The following is an 18,933-nucleotide window of genomic DNA, read 5'->3' as shown; positions in this document are numbered from 1 at the left end:
CCGCAAGCCTAAGGAATTTATGTTGATAAGATGGAACTCTGAGTGTAGAAAGTTTGCTTCCAGTATATAATTGCAAAATAAATCTCCTCCTACCTCTCCACAGGTTGCTTTTAACTTTGACAGAGGAAGAATTCTCCAAATCGCCATATACCATAGAAAACAGCAGCCACAGGAGAGCCATCCTCATGGAGCTGGAACGTGTAAAAGCATTAGGTGTAAAGCCCCCTCAGAATCTCTGGGAATACAAGGTGAATGCTTTGATTTTTTTTTTTAAGTTATTACTATTGCTATTTTGTTTTTTATTTTTTGTAGATTTTTTTTATTTTCAGTTTTTAATTTTTTTATTTTTGACTCATTTATGTATTTATTGAGACGGAGTTCTGCTGTTGCCCAGGCTCTAGTCCAGTCGCACAATCTCAGCTCAGTGCTACCCCTGCCTCCCAGGTTCAATCCTCCAGATTAGGTGGGATTACCACACCCAGCTAATTTCTTCTTCTTCTTCTTTTTTTTTTTTTTCTGACTCACTGCAACCTTCACCTCCCAGGTTCAAGTGATTCTCCTGCCTCAGCTTACCAAGCAGCTGGGATTACGGGCAAATGCTACCATGCCCAGCTAATATTTATGTTTTTAGTAGAGATGGGGTTTCAGGATGTTGCCCACGCTGGTCTTAAAGTCCTGACCTCATGTGATTTGGCTGCCTCAGCCTCCCAAACTGCTGGGATTACAGGCATGAGCCACCATGCCCAGCCTTGTTTTACAAACAAATACACTGAATATTTTATTTGCTTTTAAAATAGAGTTCTAGGGATCTAGGCCAGGGGTTGGAAACCAGCCTGGGTAACAAAGCACAACCCTATCTTTAAAAGTTAGCTGGGCACAGTGGTGTGCACCTGTAGTCTGAGCTACCAGGGTGGCTGAGGTAGGAGGATCACCTGAGCCTTGGGGGTTGAGGCTGTAATAAACGATGATTGTACAACTGCACTCCAGCCTGGGCAATAGAGCAAGACCTTGTCTCAAAATAACAATAGGCTGGGCACGGTGGCTCACGCCTGTAAGCCCAGCACTTTGGGAGGCTGAGGTGGGCGGATCACCTGAGGTCAGGAGTTCCAGACCAGCCTGGCCAATGGGGTGAAACCTTGTCTCTACTAAAAATACAAAACTTAGCCAGGAGTGGTGGCGAGTGCCTGTAATCATAGCTATTCATGAGGCTGAGGCAGGAGAATTGCTTGAACCCAAGAGGCGGAGGCTGCAGAGAGCTGAGATCATGCTACTGTACTCCAGCCTGGGTGAGCGCGAGACTCCATCTCAAAATAATAATAATAATAGTAATAATAATATAAGGAAAGAGATGCTCATGTGTTTTGGGGAACCTGAATTATAATATCACTGGAGGACAATTTGTCAATAACATTTAAATTTAAACCGCACCAGCTCCTTAAGCCAGCATTTCACACCTTTGCACTTAGAATGAAGGCAGCATGGTATGGTGATCAACACTGCTGCACTCCAGCCTGGGGGACAGAGCAAGACTCCATCTCAGGAAAAAAACAAAGAACAAAAACAGTGAAGCTCTGGGCTGGGCATGGTGGCTCATAATTATAATGCCAGTACTTTGGAAGACTGAGGTGGGAGGATTGCTTGGGCCCAGGAGTTCAAGACTAGCTTGGGTAACATGGCAAGACCCCATTTCTATAAAAAGAAAATACGCACACACACACACAAATTAGTTGAGTGTGATGGTGCTACTCAGGAGGCTGCTGTGCCAGCCACTTGGGCGGCTGAGGCTGTAGTGAACATGACTGAGCCACTGCACTCCAACCTGGGCAACAGAATGAGACCCTGTTTAAAAAAAAACAAGGCCGGGCGCGGTGGCTCAAGCCTGTAATCCCAGCACTTTGGGAGGCCGAGGCGGGTGGATCACGAGGTCGAGAGATCGAGACCATCCTGGTCAACATGGTGAAACCCCGTCTCTACTAAAAATACAAAAAATGAGCTGGGCATGGTGGCACGTGCCTGTAATCCCAGCTACTCGGGAGGCTGAGGCAGGAGAATTGCCTGAACCCAGGAGGCGGAGGTTGCAGTGAGCCGAGATCGCGCCATTGCACTCTAGCCTGGGTAACAAGAGCGAAACTCCGTCTAAAAAAAAAAAAAAAAAAAAAAAGGAAGGCCCTGGCACTAGCCTGCCTGGGCCAGCTCCTTGAAGACACACCGCCTGTTAGAATACCAGCAAGTACCTGCACCTCTCTTTGCCTGTTTCCTCCTGGGTAAATAACCTTACAGGATCATTGTGAGACTCTAACGTTTGACTAACAGAAAGTCATTAAACAAGTTATTCACTGCAACAGTGTTGTTAATTACAGGGAGTAGAAAACAACCTAAGTGCCCCTTACTAGCAACAAGTTGAATAAATAAGGCTAACCCATGTGGACAGCCACTGGAAAAGCGGACAGAGACTCTTTGTTAACAAGGAATGTTTGCCCAGGCACGGTGGCTCACGCCTGTAATCCCAACACTTTAGGAGGCCTAGGTAGGCACAACACTTGAAGTCAGGAGTTCAAGACCAGCCTGGCCAACATGGCAAAACCCCATTTCTACTAAAATATATAAAAATTAGCCACATATGGTAGTGTGCGCCTGTAATCCCAGCTACTCGAGAGGCCAGAGAATTCCTTGAACCTGGGAGGTGGAGGCTACAGTGAGCCAAGATTGTGCCACTGCACTCCAGCCTAGGCGACAGAGCAAGACTCTGTCTCAAAAAAAATAAATAAGGAAGATTGTTCAAGATGTATTGGTAACTAAAAATAGAGAAAAGCATATTAGAAAACATAAGTTTGTAAGCATATGTTTGCATATGCATGGAAAATTTCTGGATGAATACAGAAAATGTTACCAGCAGTAAATGTGATTTGGATGGGAAGGAAAACTTTTGTCAGTTAAGGGAGTTATTACATTTGAAAAAATGCTTATTTATGGACTGGGCGTGGTGGCTCTTGCCTGTAATTCCAGCACTTCGGGAGGCCAAGGTGGGTGGATCACTTGAGGCCAGGAGTTCGAGACCAGGCTGGCCAACATGGTAAAACCTCATCTCTACTAAAAACACAAAAATTAGCTGGGTTTGGTGGTGGGCGCCTATAGTCCCAGCTACTCAGGAGGCTGCGGCAGGAGAATTGCTTGACCCAGGAGGCAGAGTTTGTAGTGAGTTGAGGTCGTGCCACTGCATTCCAGCCTGTGTGACAGAGGGAGACTCTCTCTCAAAAAAAGAAACAATTATTGTTTACTATGTGTATGTATCACTTTAATAACTAGTTTCAAATATTTTAAAGAATGGGTGTGGGGTTCCTGAAGTAGAATATTTGTTATTTTTTGTGTTACTAGGTTTGTTTGTTTTCTTTTTTTTTTTTTTTTTTTTTTGAGACGGAGTTTCGCTCTTGTTACCCAGGCTGGAGTGCAGTGGCGCGATCTCGGCTCACCGCAACCTCTGCCTCCTGGGTTCAGGCAATTCTCCTGCCTCAGCCTCCTGAGTAGCTGGGACTACAGGCATGTGCCACCATGCCCAGCTAATTTTTTGTATTTTTAGTAGAGACGGGGTTTCACCATGTTGACCAGGATGGTCTCGATCTCTCGACCTCGTGATCCACCCGCCTCAGTCTCCCAAAGTGCTGGGATTACAGGCTTGAGCCACCGCGCCCGGCCTCATTTTTGTTTTTTTTTTGAGACAGAGTCTCACTGTTGCCCAGGCTGGAGTACAGTGGTGTGACCTTAGCTTGCTGCAACCTCCACCTTCCAGGTTCAAGTGATTCTTGTGCCTCAGCCTCCAGAGTAACTCAGACTACATGCACGTGCCACCACACCCAGCTAATTTTTTTTACCGGAGACAGGGTTTCACCATGTTAGCCAGGCTGGTCTTGAACTCCTGACATCAAGTGATCCACCCATCTCAGCCTCCCAAACTGCTGGAATTACAGGTGTGACGCACCACAGCTGGCCAAACTCTGGACTTTATGTCACCAATATTAATCTCATAATTGCTTTTTTTTTTTTTTTTTTTTTTTTTGAGACGGAGTTTTGCTCTTGTTACCCAGGCTAGAGTGCAATGGCGCGATCTCGGCTCACCACAACCTCCGCCTCCTGGGTTCAGGCAATTCTCCTGCCTCAGCCTCCTGAGTAGCTGGGATTACAGGCACGCACCACCATGCCCAGCTAATTTTTTGTATTTTTAGTAGAGACGGGGTTTCACCATGTTGACCAGGATGGTCTCCATCTCTTGACCTCGTGATCCACCCGCCTTGGCCTCCCGAAGTGCTGGGATTACAGGCTCGAGCCACCGCGCCCGGCCTCATGATTGCTTTTAATACCTGGCAGAACATGGCGGGGCATAGTAGCTTATGTCCCTATAGTCCCAACCACTCAAGAGGCTGAGGTGGGGGGATCACAGGAATCCAGGAGTTCAAATCCATCCTGGGAAACAGCGAGACCCCGTCTCTAAAAATTTTTGTTTAACTAGTGGAACATTTTTGAATCTTGTATCCAGCAATCGCCCCCGATTTAAAATATATACACACAGTCTTAATAATCTTAGTATCAACCAGAACACATGGGAATGTGACTGTGGTCCTGGTGTAACAGAATCTTTTTTTTTTTTTGAGACAGAGTCTCACTATGTCACCCAGGCTAGAATGCAGTGGTACCATCTCGGCTCACTGTAGCCTTTACTTCACAGGTTTTCAAGGGATTCTTGTGCCTCAGCCTCCCAAATACCAGGGACTACAGGCATGTGCCACCACCCCTGGGTAATTTTTGCATTTTTAGTAGAGACAGCGTTTCACCATATTGCCCAGGCTTGTCTCAAACTCCTGATGTCAAGAATAAGCTCTCCTTGGCTTCCGAAAGTGCTGGGATTATAGGCATGAGCCAGGGCGACTTGCCCCACAAGGAGAAGCTTATCCTCAGGGAGCTCCTTCAGCTCTTTCATCTTCCCATCCCCTCTCTGAAGGCAGGATTTGAGGATTAGCAGACAGATTCCTGTATCCCAGTGCAACTTCTAAACATCACTGTTCTCAGCCAGCAGCATAAAAGAGAAGGTTCCCTTCTGTGCTGTCATCATGCTCACCTCACTGGGTAGTGGGGTGTTCCCCCTTAGCTGATGGGAAGTAGCCAAGAGTTGGATCATTTGGTTCCACACTCACACCAACACAAGACCCATAGACATGTGACCTGGCTACCTCCCTTTCTCTCATCCTTACGGTGATGAAGTTGGACAAGCTTTGTTCCTGGGACTTGTGTTTTTTGGTTTTTGAGATGTAATCTTGCTCTCTTGCTCAGGCTGGAGTGCAATGGCATGATCTCCGCTCATCACAACCTCTGCCTCCTGGGTTCAAGCGATTCTCCTGCCTCAGCCTCCAGAGTAGCTGGGATCACAGGCATGCGCCACCATGCCCAGCTAATTTTTTTTTTTAATTTTTACTAAAGACTGAGTTTCACCGTATTGATCAGGCTCGTCTCGAACTCCTGACCTCATGATATGCCTGCCTTGGTCTCCTAAAGTGCTGGGATTACAGGCGTGAGCCATCGTGCCTGGCCATGGGACTTACATTATTGTAGAGCATGCCACCCCAAGGAGAGCAGGGTTGCCCCCAGTGGGGCAAAACCTGGATCTTGGGGAGTGAAAAAGTATTAGCTGTTACAATAGCTGTGGCCCTCCAAAAACCCACAGTACATAAACATAATCAAGGTGGTATTCCTGTGGATTAATATTTCAAGGGGAGGGGATTTTGTGAAAAAAATGTCTTTAAAAGATGATTTCTTGGCTGGGTGCGGTGGCTCACGCCTGTAATCCCAGGACTTTGGGTCCAACGTAGGCAGATCATGAGGTCAAGAGTTCGAGACCAGCCTGACCAAAATGGTGAAACCCCTTCTGTACTAAAAATACAAAAATTAGACAGGTGTGGTGGCATGTGCTTTTAGTCCCAGCTACTCTGGAGGCTGGGGCAGAAGAATTGCTTGAGCCTGGGAGACAAAGGTTGCAGTAAGCTGAGATCATGCCACTGCACTCCAGCCTGGGCAAAAGAATAAAACTCTTGTCTCAAAAAATAAAATTAAATTTAAAAGACTTTTCAGGGGGTGATAATGAAAGAAAGGTTGGGAAACACGTTTAAGATAAAGAACTATTCCCATATATGTCTAGATAGCACATTTAGGATACTAAGATACTTTCAAAAGTTGGATTTAAAAAAAAAAAAATACTTTGGCCGGGCACAGTGGCTCACACTGGTAATCCCAGCACTTTGGGAGGCTAAAGTCAGCGGATCACAAAGTCAAGAGATTGTGACTATCCTGGCTAACACAGTGAAAGCCCATCTCTACTAAAACATTTTTAGAAATTAGCCAGGCGTTGTGCCACACACCTGTAGTCCCAGCTACTCAAGCTGAGGCAGGAGAATCACTTAAACCCTTGAGACTAAGGTTGCAGTGAGCTGAGATTGTGCCAGTACACTCTAGCCTAGGCAACAAGAGTAAAACTCTGTCTCAAAAAAAAAAAAAAAAAAAGAAAAGAAACTTTGACTGGGCATGGTGACTCACACCTGTAATCCCAGCACTTTGGGAGGCTGAGGCGGGTGGATCAATTATTTATGTTGATAAGAGTTCCATCTTATCAACATAAATTCCTTAGGCTTGCGGTATGATGAGACAGTTCACATTCAGCAGCATTAATAGCAACAAATAATTGGATGCTTACTATTTACCAGTGACTATCTGTAAATATTTTCATAAGTTATCACTGATTCGTAAAACAGTTCTTCAGGGTAGGTAGCATGACGCTGCTTTTGTAGGTCAGAAAACTCGCTTTGGCCGGGTGCAGTGGCCCATGCCTAATTCCAACACTTTGGGAGGCTGAGGTGGGTGGATCACTTGAAGTCAGGAGTTTAACACCAGCCAAGCCAACTAGTAGAGATGGGGTTTCACCATCTCTACTAAAAGTACAAAACTTAGCCAGGCTTGGTGGCACACGCCTGTAATCCCAGCTACTTGGGTGGCTGAGGCAGGAGAATTGCTTGAACCCAGGAGGTGGAGGTTGTAGTGAGCTAAAATCTCGCCCTGCACTCCAGCCTCCAGCCCGGGTGACAGTGACAGAGTGAGACTCCATCTCAAAAAAAAAAAAAAAAAAACTTGATTAGAAAAATAAGGTCACAGGCTGGGTGCGGTGGCTCAAGCCTGTAATCCCAGCACTTTGGGAGGCCAAGGCGGGTGGATCACGAGGTCAAGAGATCGAGACCATCCTGGTCAACATGGTGAAACCCTGTCTCTACTAAAAATACAAAAAACTAGCTGGGTGTGGTGGCGCGTGCCTGTAATCCCAGCTACTCAGGAGGCTGAGGCAGGAGAATTGCCTGAACTCGGGAGGCGGAGTTTGCGGTGAGCCGAGATCGCGCCATTGCACTCCAGCCTGGGTAACAAGAGCGAAACTCCGTCTCAAAAAAAAAAAGAAAAAAAACTCGCTTAGAAAAATAAGGTCACTTTCCCAAGGCATTCCTCGGTCTGTTTTGTTCCTACACCTTTGAACTTTCAGTTATATGCTCTGACCTCTCACATATTACTCTGCTTTGGTAGGCTAAGGCAGAAGTATTACTTGAGCCCAGGTGAGACAAGCCTGGGCAACACAATGAGACCCTGTCTCTCCAAAAAAACAAAAAATTAGCCAGGCATGGTGGCATGCACCTGTCATTTTAATTACTTGGGCTGCTGAAGCAGAAGGATTGCTTGAACACAGGACTTTGAGACTGTAGTGAGTTATGATAGTGCTACTGCACTCTAGCCTGGATGACAGAGAGAGACTCTCTTGAAAAAAAAAAAAAAAAAGGTAGTTGTTTTACAATAGGGATTTACTTTATTAAAAACTATTGGAAATACTATATCTGGTTTCCTCATCAGAAAACACGAACTCTGGCTGGGGACAGTGGCTCACGCCTGTAATCTCAGCGCTTTGGGAGGCTGAGGCAGGTAAATCATCTGAGATCAGGAGTTTGAGACCAGCCTGGCCAACATGGCAAAACCCTGTCTCTACTAAAAATACAAAAAATAGCCAGGCGTGGGGACGGATGCCTGTAAGCCCAGCTACCTGGAAGGCTGAGAAAAGATTGCTTGAACCTGTGAGGCAGAGGTTGCAGTGAGCTCAGCTGATGCCATTATACTCCAGCTTGGGCAACAGCAAAACTTTATCCCAAACAAACATAAAAAAACTTTTATGATGGAAAATTCCTAATATGCAAAAGCAGGATAATGCTACAAAACTGCCCTCTGGCCAGATGTAGTGGCTCATTCCTTTAATCCCAGCACTATGGGAGGCCAAGGTGGGCAGATCACCTGCAGTCAGAGTTCAAGACTAGCCTGGCCAACATGGTGAAACATCTCTACTAAAAATACAAAAATTAGCCAAGCATGGTGGTGCATGCCTGTAATCCCAGCTGCTAGGAAAGCTGAGGCACAAGAATCACTTGAACCCAGGAGGCAGAGTTTGCAGTGAGCTAAGAGTGAGTGTACTGCACTTCAGTCTAGATGACAGAGCGAGACTCCATCTCAGAAAACAAAAAACAAAAAACAACAAAAAAGCTGCCGTTTACCCCTACTAGCAAAAGCAACTCAGAGTCACATTTACTTCATTGATACCTCACTTTCTTCCATCCCTGATTATTTTGAAAAATTGAGCAGCTATATTTTTCGTAGGTAAATATTTCAGCATTAATCTCTAAAAAAATAAAAATAAACTACAGGCACAGGCTATTGAAGCAGTCTTCAATATTACTTTGTCTGGGGTAAATAACGGGTTTGTCGTCTGGCACCAGGAGAATTTAGGACATAGATACATAAGAAGTTGAGCAGAGGTTTAATAGGCAAAAGAAAGAGAAAAGAAAACAGCTCTCTCTCTCTAGTGAGAAAGAGACTGCATCCTGGGTAACAAGAGCAAAACTCCACCAAAAAGGAAAAATGATGGGGTCTATCACCCAGGCTGGATCATAGCTCACTGTAGCCTCAAACTCTTGGGCTCAAATGATCCATCTCAGTCACTCTAAAGCTGGGATTACAGGAACACACCACTACTCCTGACCAACTTTCTTTTTTTATAGAAATTGGGTCTTATTTTGTTGCCTGGGCTTTCTCAAACTCTTGGCTTCAAGCAGTCCTCCCACCTTGGCCTCCCAAAGGTGCTTTTATGACAGGTGTAAGTAAGCCACTATGCCTGGCCTTACTGAGTTCTTTTGATGTGGCCTTGTCGATGTTTGATAGTTTCTCTTCAAATGTGTCAAGATGGTCAAGTTACTTCTGTACCTTTCTTACCCCAGGCTTGGAAATCTGCCATTTCATAAGTTGGATCTTTTCTTTTTTTCCTTTCTTTCTTTTTTTTTTTTTTTAAGAGACAGGGTTTCACCATGTTCGCCAGGATGATCTCGATCTCTCAACCTCATGATCCGCCCACCTCAGCCTCCCAAAGTGCTGGGATTACAGGCATGAGCCACCGTGCCTGGCCAAGTTGGATCTTTTCTTAAGATCTTTCACTTTAGAATATTTCAGATATAGCTGGGCACAGTGGGTCACGCCTGTAATGCCAGCACTTTGGGAGGCTGAGGTGGGTGAATCATGAAGTCAGGAGATCAAGACCATCCTGGCCAACATGGCAAAAGCCTGTCTCTACTAAAAATACAAATATTAGATGGGTGTGGTGGCCTACAACTGTAGTCCCAGAACTTGGGAGGCTAAGGTATCTCTTTATTTATTTATTTTTTGGAATGGAGTCTCACTCTGTTACCAGGCTGGAGTGCAGTGGTATGATCTTGGCTCACTGCAACCTCCGCCTCCTGAGTTCAAACAATTCTCCTGCCTCAGCCTCCCAAATAGCTGGGGACTACAGGCACCCACCACCATGCCTGGATGATTTTTTTATTTTTAGTAGACAAAGGCTTTCACCATGTTGGCCAGGCAGGTTTTGAACCCCTGACCTCAGGTGATATATCCACCAGGGCCTCCCAAAGTGCTGGGATTACAGGCGTGAGCCACAACACCCAGCCTGTAGTATGCATTTCTAAAGAGAAAGAATCTTTTTTTAAAATGCCATAATCATCACACTTTTAAAAAATCTAACAGTAAGTCATTAATAGCATCAGGTAAATTGAATGTTTTAACAGTTTTTATTGAGGTAAAATTGATATACACCTACTTAAAATGTGTGATGTGATAAGTTTTGACATATGCACACCCATGAAACCATCACTACAATCAAGATAGGGAACAAATCTGTCACTCCCAGAAGTTTCCTTCTGCCCCTGTTAAGCCCTCCCTCCCAGCCCTCTCGATTACAACAGGGATGCAGTGATCTCCACTCAGCACTGGGGATTTAATTTGCATTTCTTACTTAATTTGCATTTACGTGCTTATTTGCCATCCTTCTATCTTCTGTGAAGTGCTATTTTGATGCATTAAGAATCGAATAAATTGAATTTTTTTTTTTTTTTTTTTTTGGGAAAGAGATGGGAAGGAGTGTGGGCGGCCAGCTGGCTGTCATGGTTGTAATGTGGCCCTGTGCTCTTCTCCTCCTCTGCAGGCTGTGAACCCAGGCAGGTCCCTGTTCCTGCTATATGCCCTCAAGAGCTCCCCCAGGCTGGGTCTGCTCTACCTGTACTTGTTTGACTACACAGACACCTTCCTGCCCTTCATCCACACTATCTGCCCTCTGCAAGAAGACAGCTCTAGGGAGGACATCATCACTAAGCTTCTGGTAGGTCTGCACTGTGCCTGCAATAAAGTTATTCCACTGTAGAGTTATTTGCAGAGATTGCTACCCACCATGGGTGCCATGTTTCTTCAGTTTGCCCCATGAATTCCTTCAGAACATCTGGTAGATCATTTGAGAGTGATATCCTTTGCTTTGCTACTCTTGGGGCCAATCCTTCTGACCTGTTCATATCAAGTCACATGGATAGAGGAATCATCAAATATAATCCACACCCATAAATATTAAAACAGAATTTCGAAATCTCCAAAGATCTTTTTTTTCCCCCAAAGACCTTTGTAAACACTACAATGAAGTGCCTGGCTAACTGGTTTCAGCCTTGAATATCGTTTGAAGCTTGGTAATCAGCTCCCTTGCACCGTCCTTTTCTAATTACCTAATTTCCACTTGCTGTTAATCTCACCAGAGTGGCTGTGCAGAGAGGCACTCTGCACAGTGGCAGATTGTGCCATATCAAAATAATCAGATTATTTTGGTTGATTGATTGATTGATAGAGACAGGGTCTCACTCTACAAGGCTGGAGTGCAGTGGCACAATCACAGCTCACTGCAGCCTCGACCTCCTGGGCTCAAGTGATCCTCACGCCTCAGACTCCCAAGTAGCTGGGATTATAGGGGAGCACCACCACCCAGCTAATTTTTGCATTTTTTACAGAGACAGGGTTTCACCATGTTGCTCAGCTGGTCTTGAACTCCTGAATTCAAACATTCCTCCCACCTTGCCCTCCCAAAGTGTTGGGATTATAGATATGAGCCACTGCACCTGGCACCCAACTCTTCAATTTTAACCATCTCCAACAGCCTCTGCTTCTTCATCAGGCGAATTTTTTTTTTTTTTTTTTGAGAAGGGGTCTCACTCTATTGCCCAGGCTGGAGTGCAATGGCATGATCTTGGCTCATCACAACCTCTGCCTCCCGGCTTCAAGCAATTCTCCTGCCTTAGCCTCCCAAGTAGCTGGAATTACAGGCACACGCCTCCACGCCCGGCTAATTTTTGTATTTTTAGTAGAGATGGGATTTCACCAGGCTGGTCTCGAACTCCTGACCTAGTGATCTGCACCCCCCTCGGCCTCGCAAGGTGCTAGGATTATAGGCGTGAGCCACTGCACTCAGCCTCATCAGGCTAATTTTTTATCTGTGAATGTTTGTAGTTAAAAATCTTCTCCTCCGCCGGGCGCGGTGGCTCAAGCCTGTAATCCCAGCACTTTGGGAGGCTGAGGCGGGTGGATCACAAGGTCAAGAGATCGAGACCATCCTGGTCAACATGGTGAAACCCCGTCTCTACTAAAAGTACAAAAAAAAAATAGCTGGGCATGGTGGTGCGTGCCTGTAATCCCAGCTACTCAGGAGGCTGAGGCAGGAGAATTGCCTGAACCCAGGAGGCGGAGGTTGCAGTGAGCCGAGATCGCGCCATTGCACTCCAGCCTGGGTAACAAGAGCGAAACTCCGTCTCAAAAAAAAAAAAAAAAAAAAAAAAATCTTCTCCTCCCACCACCACAAAAAAATTACTTTGGAGGGAGGAGGGAATGTTTGTAATTTTCCCACAAACTACCTTTATTCTACTATAGCTGGTGTTGAATTTAGGAAATGGGTCAAGCTACCTATGCAGTGATTGGAGAGTAAAACACTGGTTAATTTAAATTTATTTCAGTTTATTCATAATTCATACTTAGATTTTTTACTTCTGAGCTTCCACAATTATGTGACAATCATTTCATTTAAATGTTTTTGCTAACATTTACTTAATTTAAGATTAATTACAAGCCGGGCGCGGTGGCTCAAGCCTGTAATCCCAGCACTTTGGGAGGCCGAGGCGGGTGGATCACGAGGTCAAGAGATCGAGACCATCCTGGTCAATATGGTGAAACCCCGTCTCTACTAAAAATACAAAAAATTAGCTGGGCATGGTGGCACATGCCTGTAATCCGAGCTACTCAAGAGGCTGAGGCAGGAGAATTGCCTGAACCCAGGAGGCGGAGGTTGCGGTGAGCCGAGATCGCGCCATTGCACTCCAGCCTGGGTAACAAGAGCAAAACTCCGTCTCAAAAGAAAAAAAAAAAAAGATTAATTACAGCTGGGCACAGTGCCTTGTGCCTGTAATCCCAGCACTTTGGGAAGCAGAAGTGGACAGATCACCTGAGGTCAGGAGTTAGAGACCAGCCTGGCCAACATGATGAAACCTTTTCTCTACTAAAATACAAAAATTAGCCAGGTGGGTGTGTTGATGCACGCCTTTAATCCCAGCTACTCAGGAAGCTGAGACAAGAGAATCACTTGAACCCGGGAGGTGGAGATTGCAGTGCACCAAGATAGTACCTCTGCACTCCAGTCTGGACAACAGAGCAAGACTCTATCTAAAAAAAAAAAAAAAAAAAAGATTAATTATTATAAGATGAGTTGCTGGATGGAAATTTCATTTTAGATTGTTGGATGTATGTGTATGTTTGTTTGTTTGGAGATGGAGTTTCACTCTTGTCACCCAGGTTGGAATGCAATGGTAAGACCTCGGTTCACTGCAACGTCTGCCTCCCAGGTTCAAGCCATTCTCCTGCCTCAGCCTCCCAAGAAGCTGAGGTTACAGGCATGTGCCATGAGGCCCAGCTAATTTTTTAGGTATTATTAGTAGAGATGGGATTTCACCATGTTGGCCAGGCTGGTCTCAAACTCCTGACCTCAGGTGATCTACTCACCTTGGTCTCCCAAAGTGCTGGGATTTTAGGCATGAGCCACCATGCGCAGCCATGTGTGTGTGTTTTAATCAATGGAGAACTCACTGTGATTATCACAACTTTTTTTTTTTTTTTAAGACAGAGTCTCCCTCTATCACCCAGGGTAGAGTGCAGTGGTGTGATTTCAACTCACTGCAACCTCCACATCCCAGGTTCAAGCTGTTCTCCTGCTTCAGCCTCCAAAGTAGCTAGGATTACAGGCACCTACCACCATGCGTGGCTAATTTTTGTGTTTTTGGTAGAGACGAGGTTTCACCTTGTTGGCCAGACTGGTCTTGAACTCCTGACCTCAGGTGATCCACCTACCTAGGCCTCCGAAAGTACTGGGATTACAGGTGTGAACCACTGTGCCCAGCCTGACCATTGCAATATTTTGTGTAAAAGTCAGTCCTTGTGACTTTTTGCATCTGTTGTGGTATTTTTCAAGGATCTTAAGGAGCCTACGTGGAAGCAGTGGAGAGAGTTCCTTGTCAAATACTCCTTCCTTCCATACCAGCTGATTGCCGAGTTTGCTTGGGACTGGCTGGAGGTCCATTACTGGACATCACGGTTTCTCATCATCAATGCTATGTTACTCTCAGTTCTGGAATTATTCTCCTTTTGGAGAATCTGGTCAAGAAGTGAACTGAAGTAAGTATATTTTAACTGTTGTCATACCAGGGGATAGGAAAGAAATACTAAGTGAAGGAAAGATCCTCTTTGAAGCATTTCTCAAACTTGAAATAAACCTCCATCCATCCAGACCCCTCCTACTGGGTTGAGAAACCCAGTTTCAGTAGTGAATAGCACAATTGCCTTGTGTTTTGGGGGTGGGAGTTGTGGTGCTCATTGTTAAAAGTATTTTTCTGTATGTCGTACCTCTGTGCAATAACATACCATATAATTTCAGGGGGAGGGGTTCAAAGGATTTTAATAATCAAGGAATAAGCAAATGAGTAGAAAAGGTTCTGTTCTAAGGTAGGCAACCCTGTGCTAACCTACCCCCTAAATCAGGAAGCCGAGAAGCTGAAGAAAGAAGCTGACAAATCAGTTTCTCAGAAAGAAACATTTAATAAGGCCTTGCAAACAGAAGCCCTGTCTTTGTCTTGGGTGGTAGTGAGACAAGATGGTGGATAACCAGACCCGGGGCTTATATACATAGGGAAAGGGCATACATGCTTCAGAAGGGATGTGCAGAACAATTGTTTAGGGCCAAGATTTATGTAAAGAACATCAAGAGAACATCAAGTCTGTTTAACCTAAGGCCAGGATTTACGTGAAGTATGTGCTCTTACACAAGAAACAATAGATAAACCAGAGATCTTAGAGGCTTCCCCAAAACCAGAGTTAATGCGAAGTCACCATGCCACCATGCCCCATTAGCATCCAATATGGAGTGGCTTTGGTCTCTACAGGGTGCTTTATAAAAAATGGCAGTATGGTAGAATATATAGAGATCTCATAGGGATTTCTGTAGGCATGAGTTCTAATCCTGATCTGCCACCAACTAGGACAATAGTAACTTAGGCTTCAAGCGTGGCTGGACACTGAGACCCAAACGCTGTCACCAGGACTGACTCTTTCTCTGTCCCTCACAGCACTGTTCTTGTGTTTTCTGCTTCAGGCAGCTCTCTTTATGTGGGGGCCCTTGGCTACTCCACTCCAGGTTTTGATCCGTGCAGCTTAGCAAACCTCCAGAAAGAAAGCACTTCCTAGGCCAGGCGCGGTGGCTCAAGCCTGTAATCCCAGCACTTTGGGAGGCCGAGGCGGGTGGATCACGAGGTCGAGAGATCGAGACCATCCTGGTCAACATGGTGAAACCCTGTCTCTACTAAAAGTGCAAAAAATTAGCTGGGCATGGTGGCACGTGCCTGTAATCCCAGCTACTCAGGAGGCTGAGGCAGGAGAATTGCCTGAGCCCAGGAGGCGGAGGTTGCGGTGAGCCGAGATCGCGCCATTGCACTCCAGCCTGGGTAACAAGAGCGAAACTCCGTCTCAAAAAAAAAAAGAAAGCACTTCCTTACCCGTGGCACTCGAAGAGGTCTCAGGGCTCACGTTCCTTTGTTCTGATGGACCCAAACCTGGGTCACATGCCCACTACAATCTGTCACCCCAATCCTGTGGTGCTACCCCAGGCCTTGGGCATGGGCTCACCCTACAACCAGAGGCTGGCCTCAGACCACATGAAAAAGAACAAAGGAGAGAGAATCACAAAAAACTTAGAAGCTGTTGCCAGACATGGTGGCTCACACTTGTCATCCCAGCACTTTGGGAGTCCGAGGTGGGTGGATCATCTGAGGTCAGGAGTTTGAAACCAGCCTGGCCAACATGGTGAAACCTCATCTCTACCAAAAATGCAGAAATTAGTCAGGTGTGATGGTGGGCACCTGTAATCCCATTACCTGGGTGGCTGCAGCAGGAGAATCGCTTGAACTCGGGAGGCAGAGGTTGCAGTGAGCCAAGATCCCACCATTGTACTCCAGCCTGGGCAACAAAGTGAGACTCTATCTCAAAAAAAAAAAAAAAAACTTAGACGCTGCTTCCAGAAGAAAAGGATAGTAGCTGGACAGGCAGAAGTAACACTGCCACCCTTGCAGCCTTCCATCTTGACATTCTGTGACTTGAAGTCTTATGAATGGTTCTGAGAACCCAGCAATCTCCCTTAACCTTTCAAGTGGTGACTCACTAGGTAAAAATAAAAAAAGAATCTCCTTCATTTCTTTCCATTGAGCAAACTCACCTATTTATATACAATATGCATATTTATGCCCCTGCTGTACTCCTGGTTCTCTGCCGGGCATGGCAGCTCTTTTGGTAAAGAAGACAGTCTATACTGTGAAGGCCTACAGCCTAGCAGAGAAAATATGTATGTTAAAAAATAGATGGCCAGAGGCTGGGCACAGTCAGTGACTCACGCCTGTGATTCTAGCACTGGGAGGCCGAGACGGGCGGATCATTAGATCACAAGATCGAGACCATCCTGGCCAACATAGCGAAACCTCATCTCTACTAAAAATACAAAAATTAGCTGGTGGCACGCACCTGTAGTCCCAGCTACTCAGGAGGCTGAGGCAGGAGAATTGCCTGAACCCAGGAGGCGGAGGTTGCGGTGAGCCGAGATCGCGCCATTGCACTCCAGCCTGGGTAACAAGAGCGAAACTCCGTCTCAAAAAAAAAAAAAAAAAGCCAGGTATGGTGATGGGTGTCTGTGATCCCAGCGACTCAGGAGAATCACTTGAGACCTGGAGGTCGAGGCTGCAGTTGGCACATTTGCATCACTGCACTCCGGCCTGAGCAAAGGAATGAGACCCTGTCACAAAAGAAATAAAAATAGATGTAAGTGTAACAAAGTGATGAAGCAGGTGAAGTTGAGGCTGTCACAGGGAGGCCTCGTCCAGTGTAGGGACCAAGAAGCTCCCTCTCGGTCACGTCCTGGGAATTGAAGATAGGTTGAGTAGGCAGAGGCCTCAGGCACCGGGGACAGAAGACAAGGCCATTCAGCACGGGCAGCCACTTGAGAGCACCGAGAAAAGGCCCAGGGCCCGGACTCCTGGGTGTGGTCATGAGTCGCGCCTCCAGTTCAGCCTCTGAACTGCTTCTCTTCTTGTTTCAGGACTGTGCCTCAGAGGATGTGGAGCCATTTCTGGAAAGTATCAACGCAGGGGCTTTTCGTGGCCATGTTTTGGCCCCTCATCCCTCAGTTTGTTTGCAACTGTTTGTTTTACTGGGCCCTGTACTTTAACCCAATTATTAACATTGACCTTGTGGTCAAGGAAGTCCGGCGTCTGGAAACCCAGGTGTTGTGACTGGCACTGCCCAGTCTCAGACTCTTCAAGTTCCACCGATGTCTGAGCTTTGATGCTTAAGCGGGGTGAGGCAGGGAGCGGAATTCCTATTTTCTACCCCCAGTAAAACAAGGTGCTGCTTTGTATGTCAAACGCTCCAACCATGTCCTCCCCCTCGGCCTGTGGGTAGTGTCATCAGGGACTGACATCCTTGCAGGGAGGACTGTCTGTGTGGCTGACACAGCAACAGCCCTGCCCACCCGGCCACCTTCCTCACAGGGACTGGGAGGTTCAGTCCCCAACGGCTGGCAAGACTCAGGGTCCTCAGTGGATGTGGTGTGGGTGACATCAGACGGGTGCCACATCAGTCCCCTCCCCAATGTCAGTGACTGACAGAGGATCCCGGATCTCAGAGCCCAAGACCAGGCTTGTGGGGTCCTGGCCTGTCCTCTAAGTCAAGTTTAGGAAAACAAGGATAAGATTCTGTCATAGGCATAGAGAGTTGCACATAAAAAATACAGAAGAAAAAAAAAAAACACTATATGATACAAAGCTCAAAAAAAAAAAAAAAAAAAAAGCCGGGCGCGGTGGCTCAAGCCTGTAATCCCAGCACTTTGGGAGGCCGAGGCGGGTGGATCACGAGGTCAAGAGATCGAGACCAGCCTGGTCAACATGGTGAAACCCCGTCTCTACTAAAAATACAAAAAATTAGCTGGGCATGGTGGCGTGTGCCTGTAATCCCAGCTACTCAGGAGGCTGAGGCAGGAGAATTGCCTGAACCCAGGAGGCGGAGGTTGCGGTGAGCCGAGATCGCGCCATTGCACTCCAGCCTGGGTAACAAGAGCAAAACTCCGTCTCAAAAAAAAAAAAAAAAAAAACTGAAGAAAACCCAAAATTCAGTCAACAATCCTGTCTTATTGAAGAGTCGCTAGGTTTCACAGTAAAAACCTCTCAGAGCATTCAGTTTGAGCCTAGAATGATGATTAGACTTAGTCACTGGGCTTGTTTTTGTTTTGCTTTATGGAAGTCATTGAAGGTCTGGATCCCTTTCTCTGAATGGAGAGATTGAGAGGGATGTCAGACAGTGCATGGAAGGCAGTTCCTATTAGACTGAGTGGCCTCCATGCTATTTAAAATTGTGGCCGTGGCTCATGCCTGTAATCCCAGCACTTTGGGAGGGTCAGGCCGACAGATCACTAGAGGCCAGGACTTAGAGACCAGTTTGGCCAACATGATGAAGCCATGCCTCTGCTAAAAATACAAAAATTAACCGGGTATGGTGGTACACACCTGTAATCCCAGCTGCTTAGAATTGGAAATCGCCTAAACCCAGGAGGTGGAGGTTACAGGGCACGAGACTGCACCACAGCACTCCAGCCTGGGTGACTGTGGAAGTCAGTCTCCAAAAAAAAAAATTTCATCTGTAAAATAAATTCCAGGATAGTCCTTTTGTTTAAGGAAATATTTTGTAAATTGACCTCACACTGTATAATCTTTATTGTCCTATCCTGATGTATAAAACAGCAGGTATAATTACACCAAGTGCTATAATTGTAAATATGGAATGAGGTGAACTATAGCCTTTTATTTCCTTCCAGTGTGAACACAGCAGGTGTGAGATGTCATCTAGGAAGACTGGCCTTGCAGAAATAGGCCT

The 18,933-nt window shown here is 46.0% G+C and overlaps 1 protein-coding gene across 2 annotated transcripts in view; it reads left to right on the top strand.

The window, feature by feature from the left end:
* BFAR (bifunctional apoptosis regulator) overlaps positions 1–18,814 on the top strand; it is a 44,738-nt gene extending 25,924 nt beyond the window's left edge. For both annotated transcript variants that reach the window (XM_003928754.4, XM_074382204.1), the window contains 4 exons: positions 104–248; positions 10,595–10,768; positions 13,940–14,142; positions 17,105–18,814. In XM_003928754.4, coding sequence (XP_003928803.1) covers positions 104–248; positions 10,595–10,768; positions 13,940–14,142; positions 17,105–17,297 — 715 coding nt within the window. In that variant the 3' untranslated portion in view covers positions 17,298–18,814. The remainder of the gene's footprint in view (positions 1–103; positions 249–10,594; positions 10,769–13,939; positions 14,143–17,104) is intronic.
* The last annotated feature ends 119 nt before the right edge of the window (positions 18,815–18,933 follow it).

The sequence above is a fragment of the Saimiri boliviensis genome, chromosome 12, assembly GCF_048565385.1.
Source record: "Saimiri boliviensis isolate mSaiBol1 chromosome 12, mSaiBol1.pri, whole genome shotgun sequence".
NCBI classification, from domain to species: domain Eukaryota; kingdom Metazoa; phylum Chordata; class Mammalia; order Primates; family Cebidae; genus Saimiri; species Saimiri boliviensis.
Note: the sequence above shows the minus strand (reverse complement) of the source record. Positions and strands in the feature narration are given on the sequence as shown.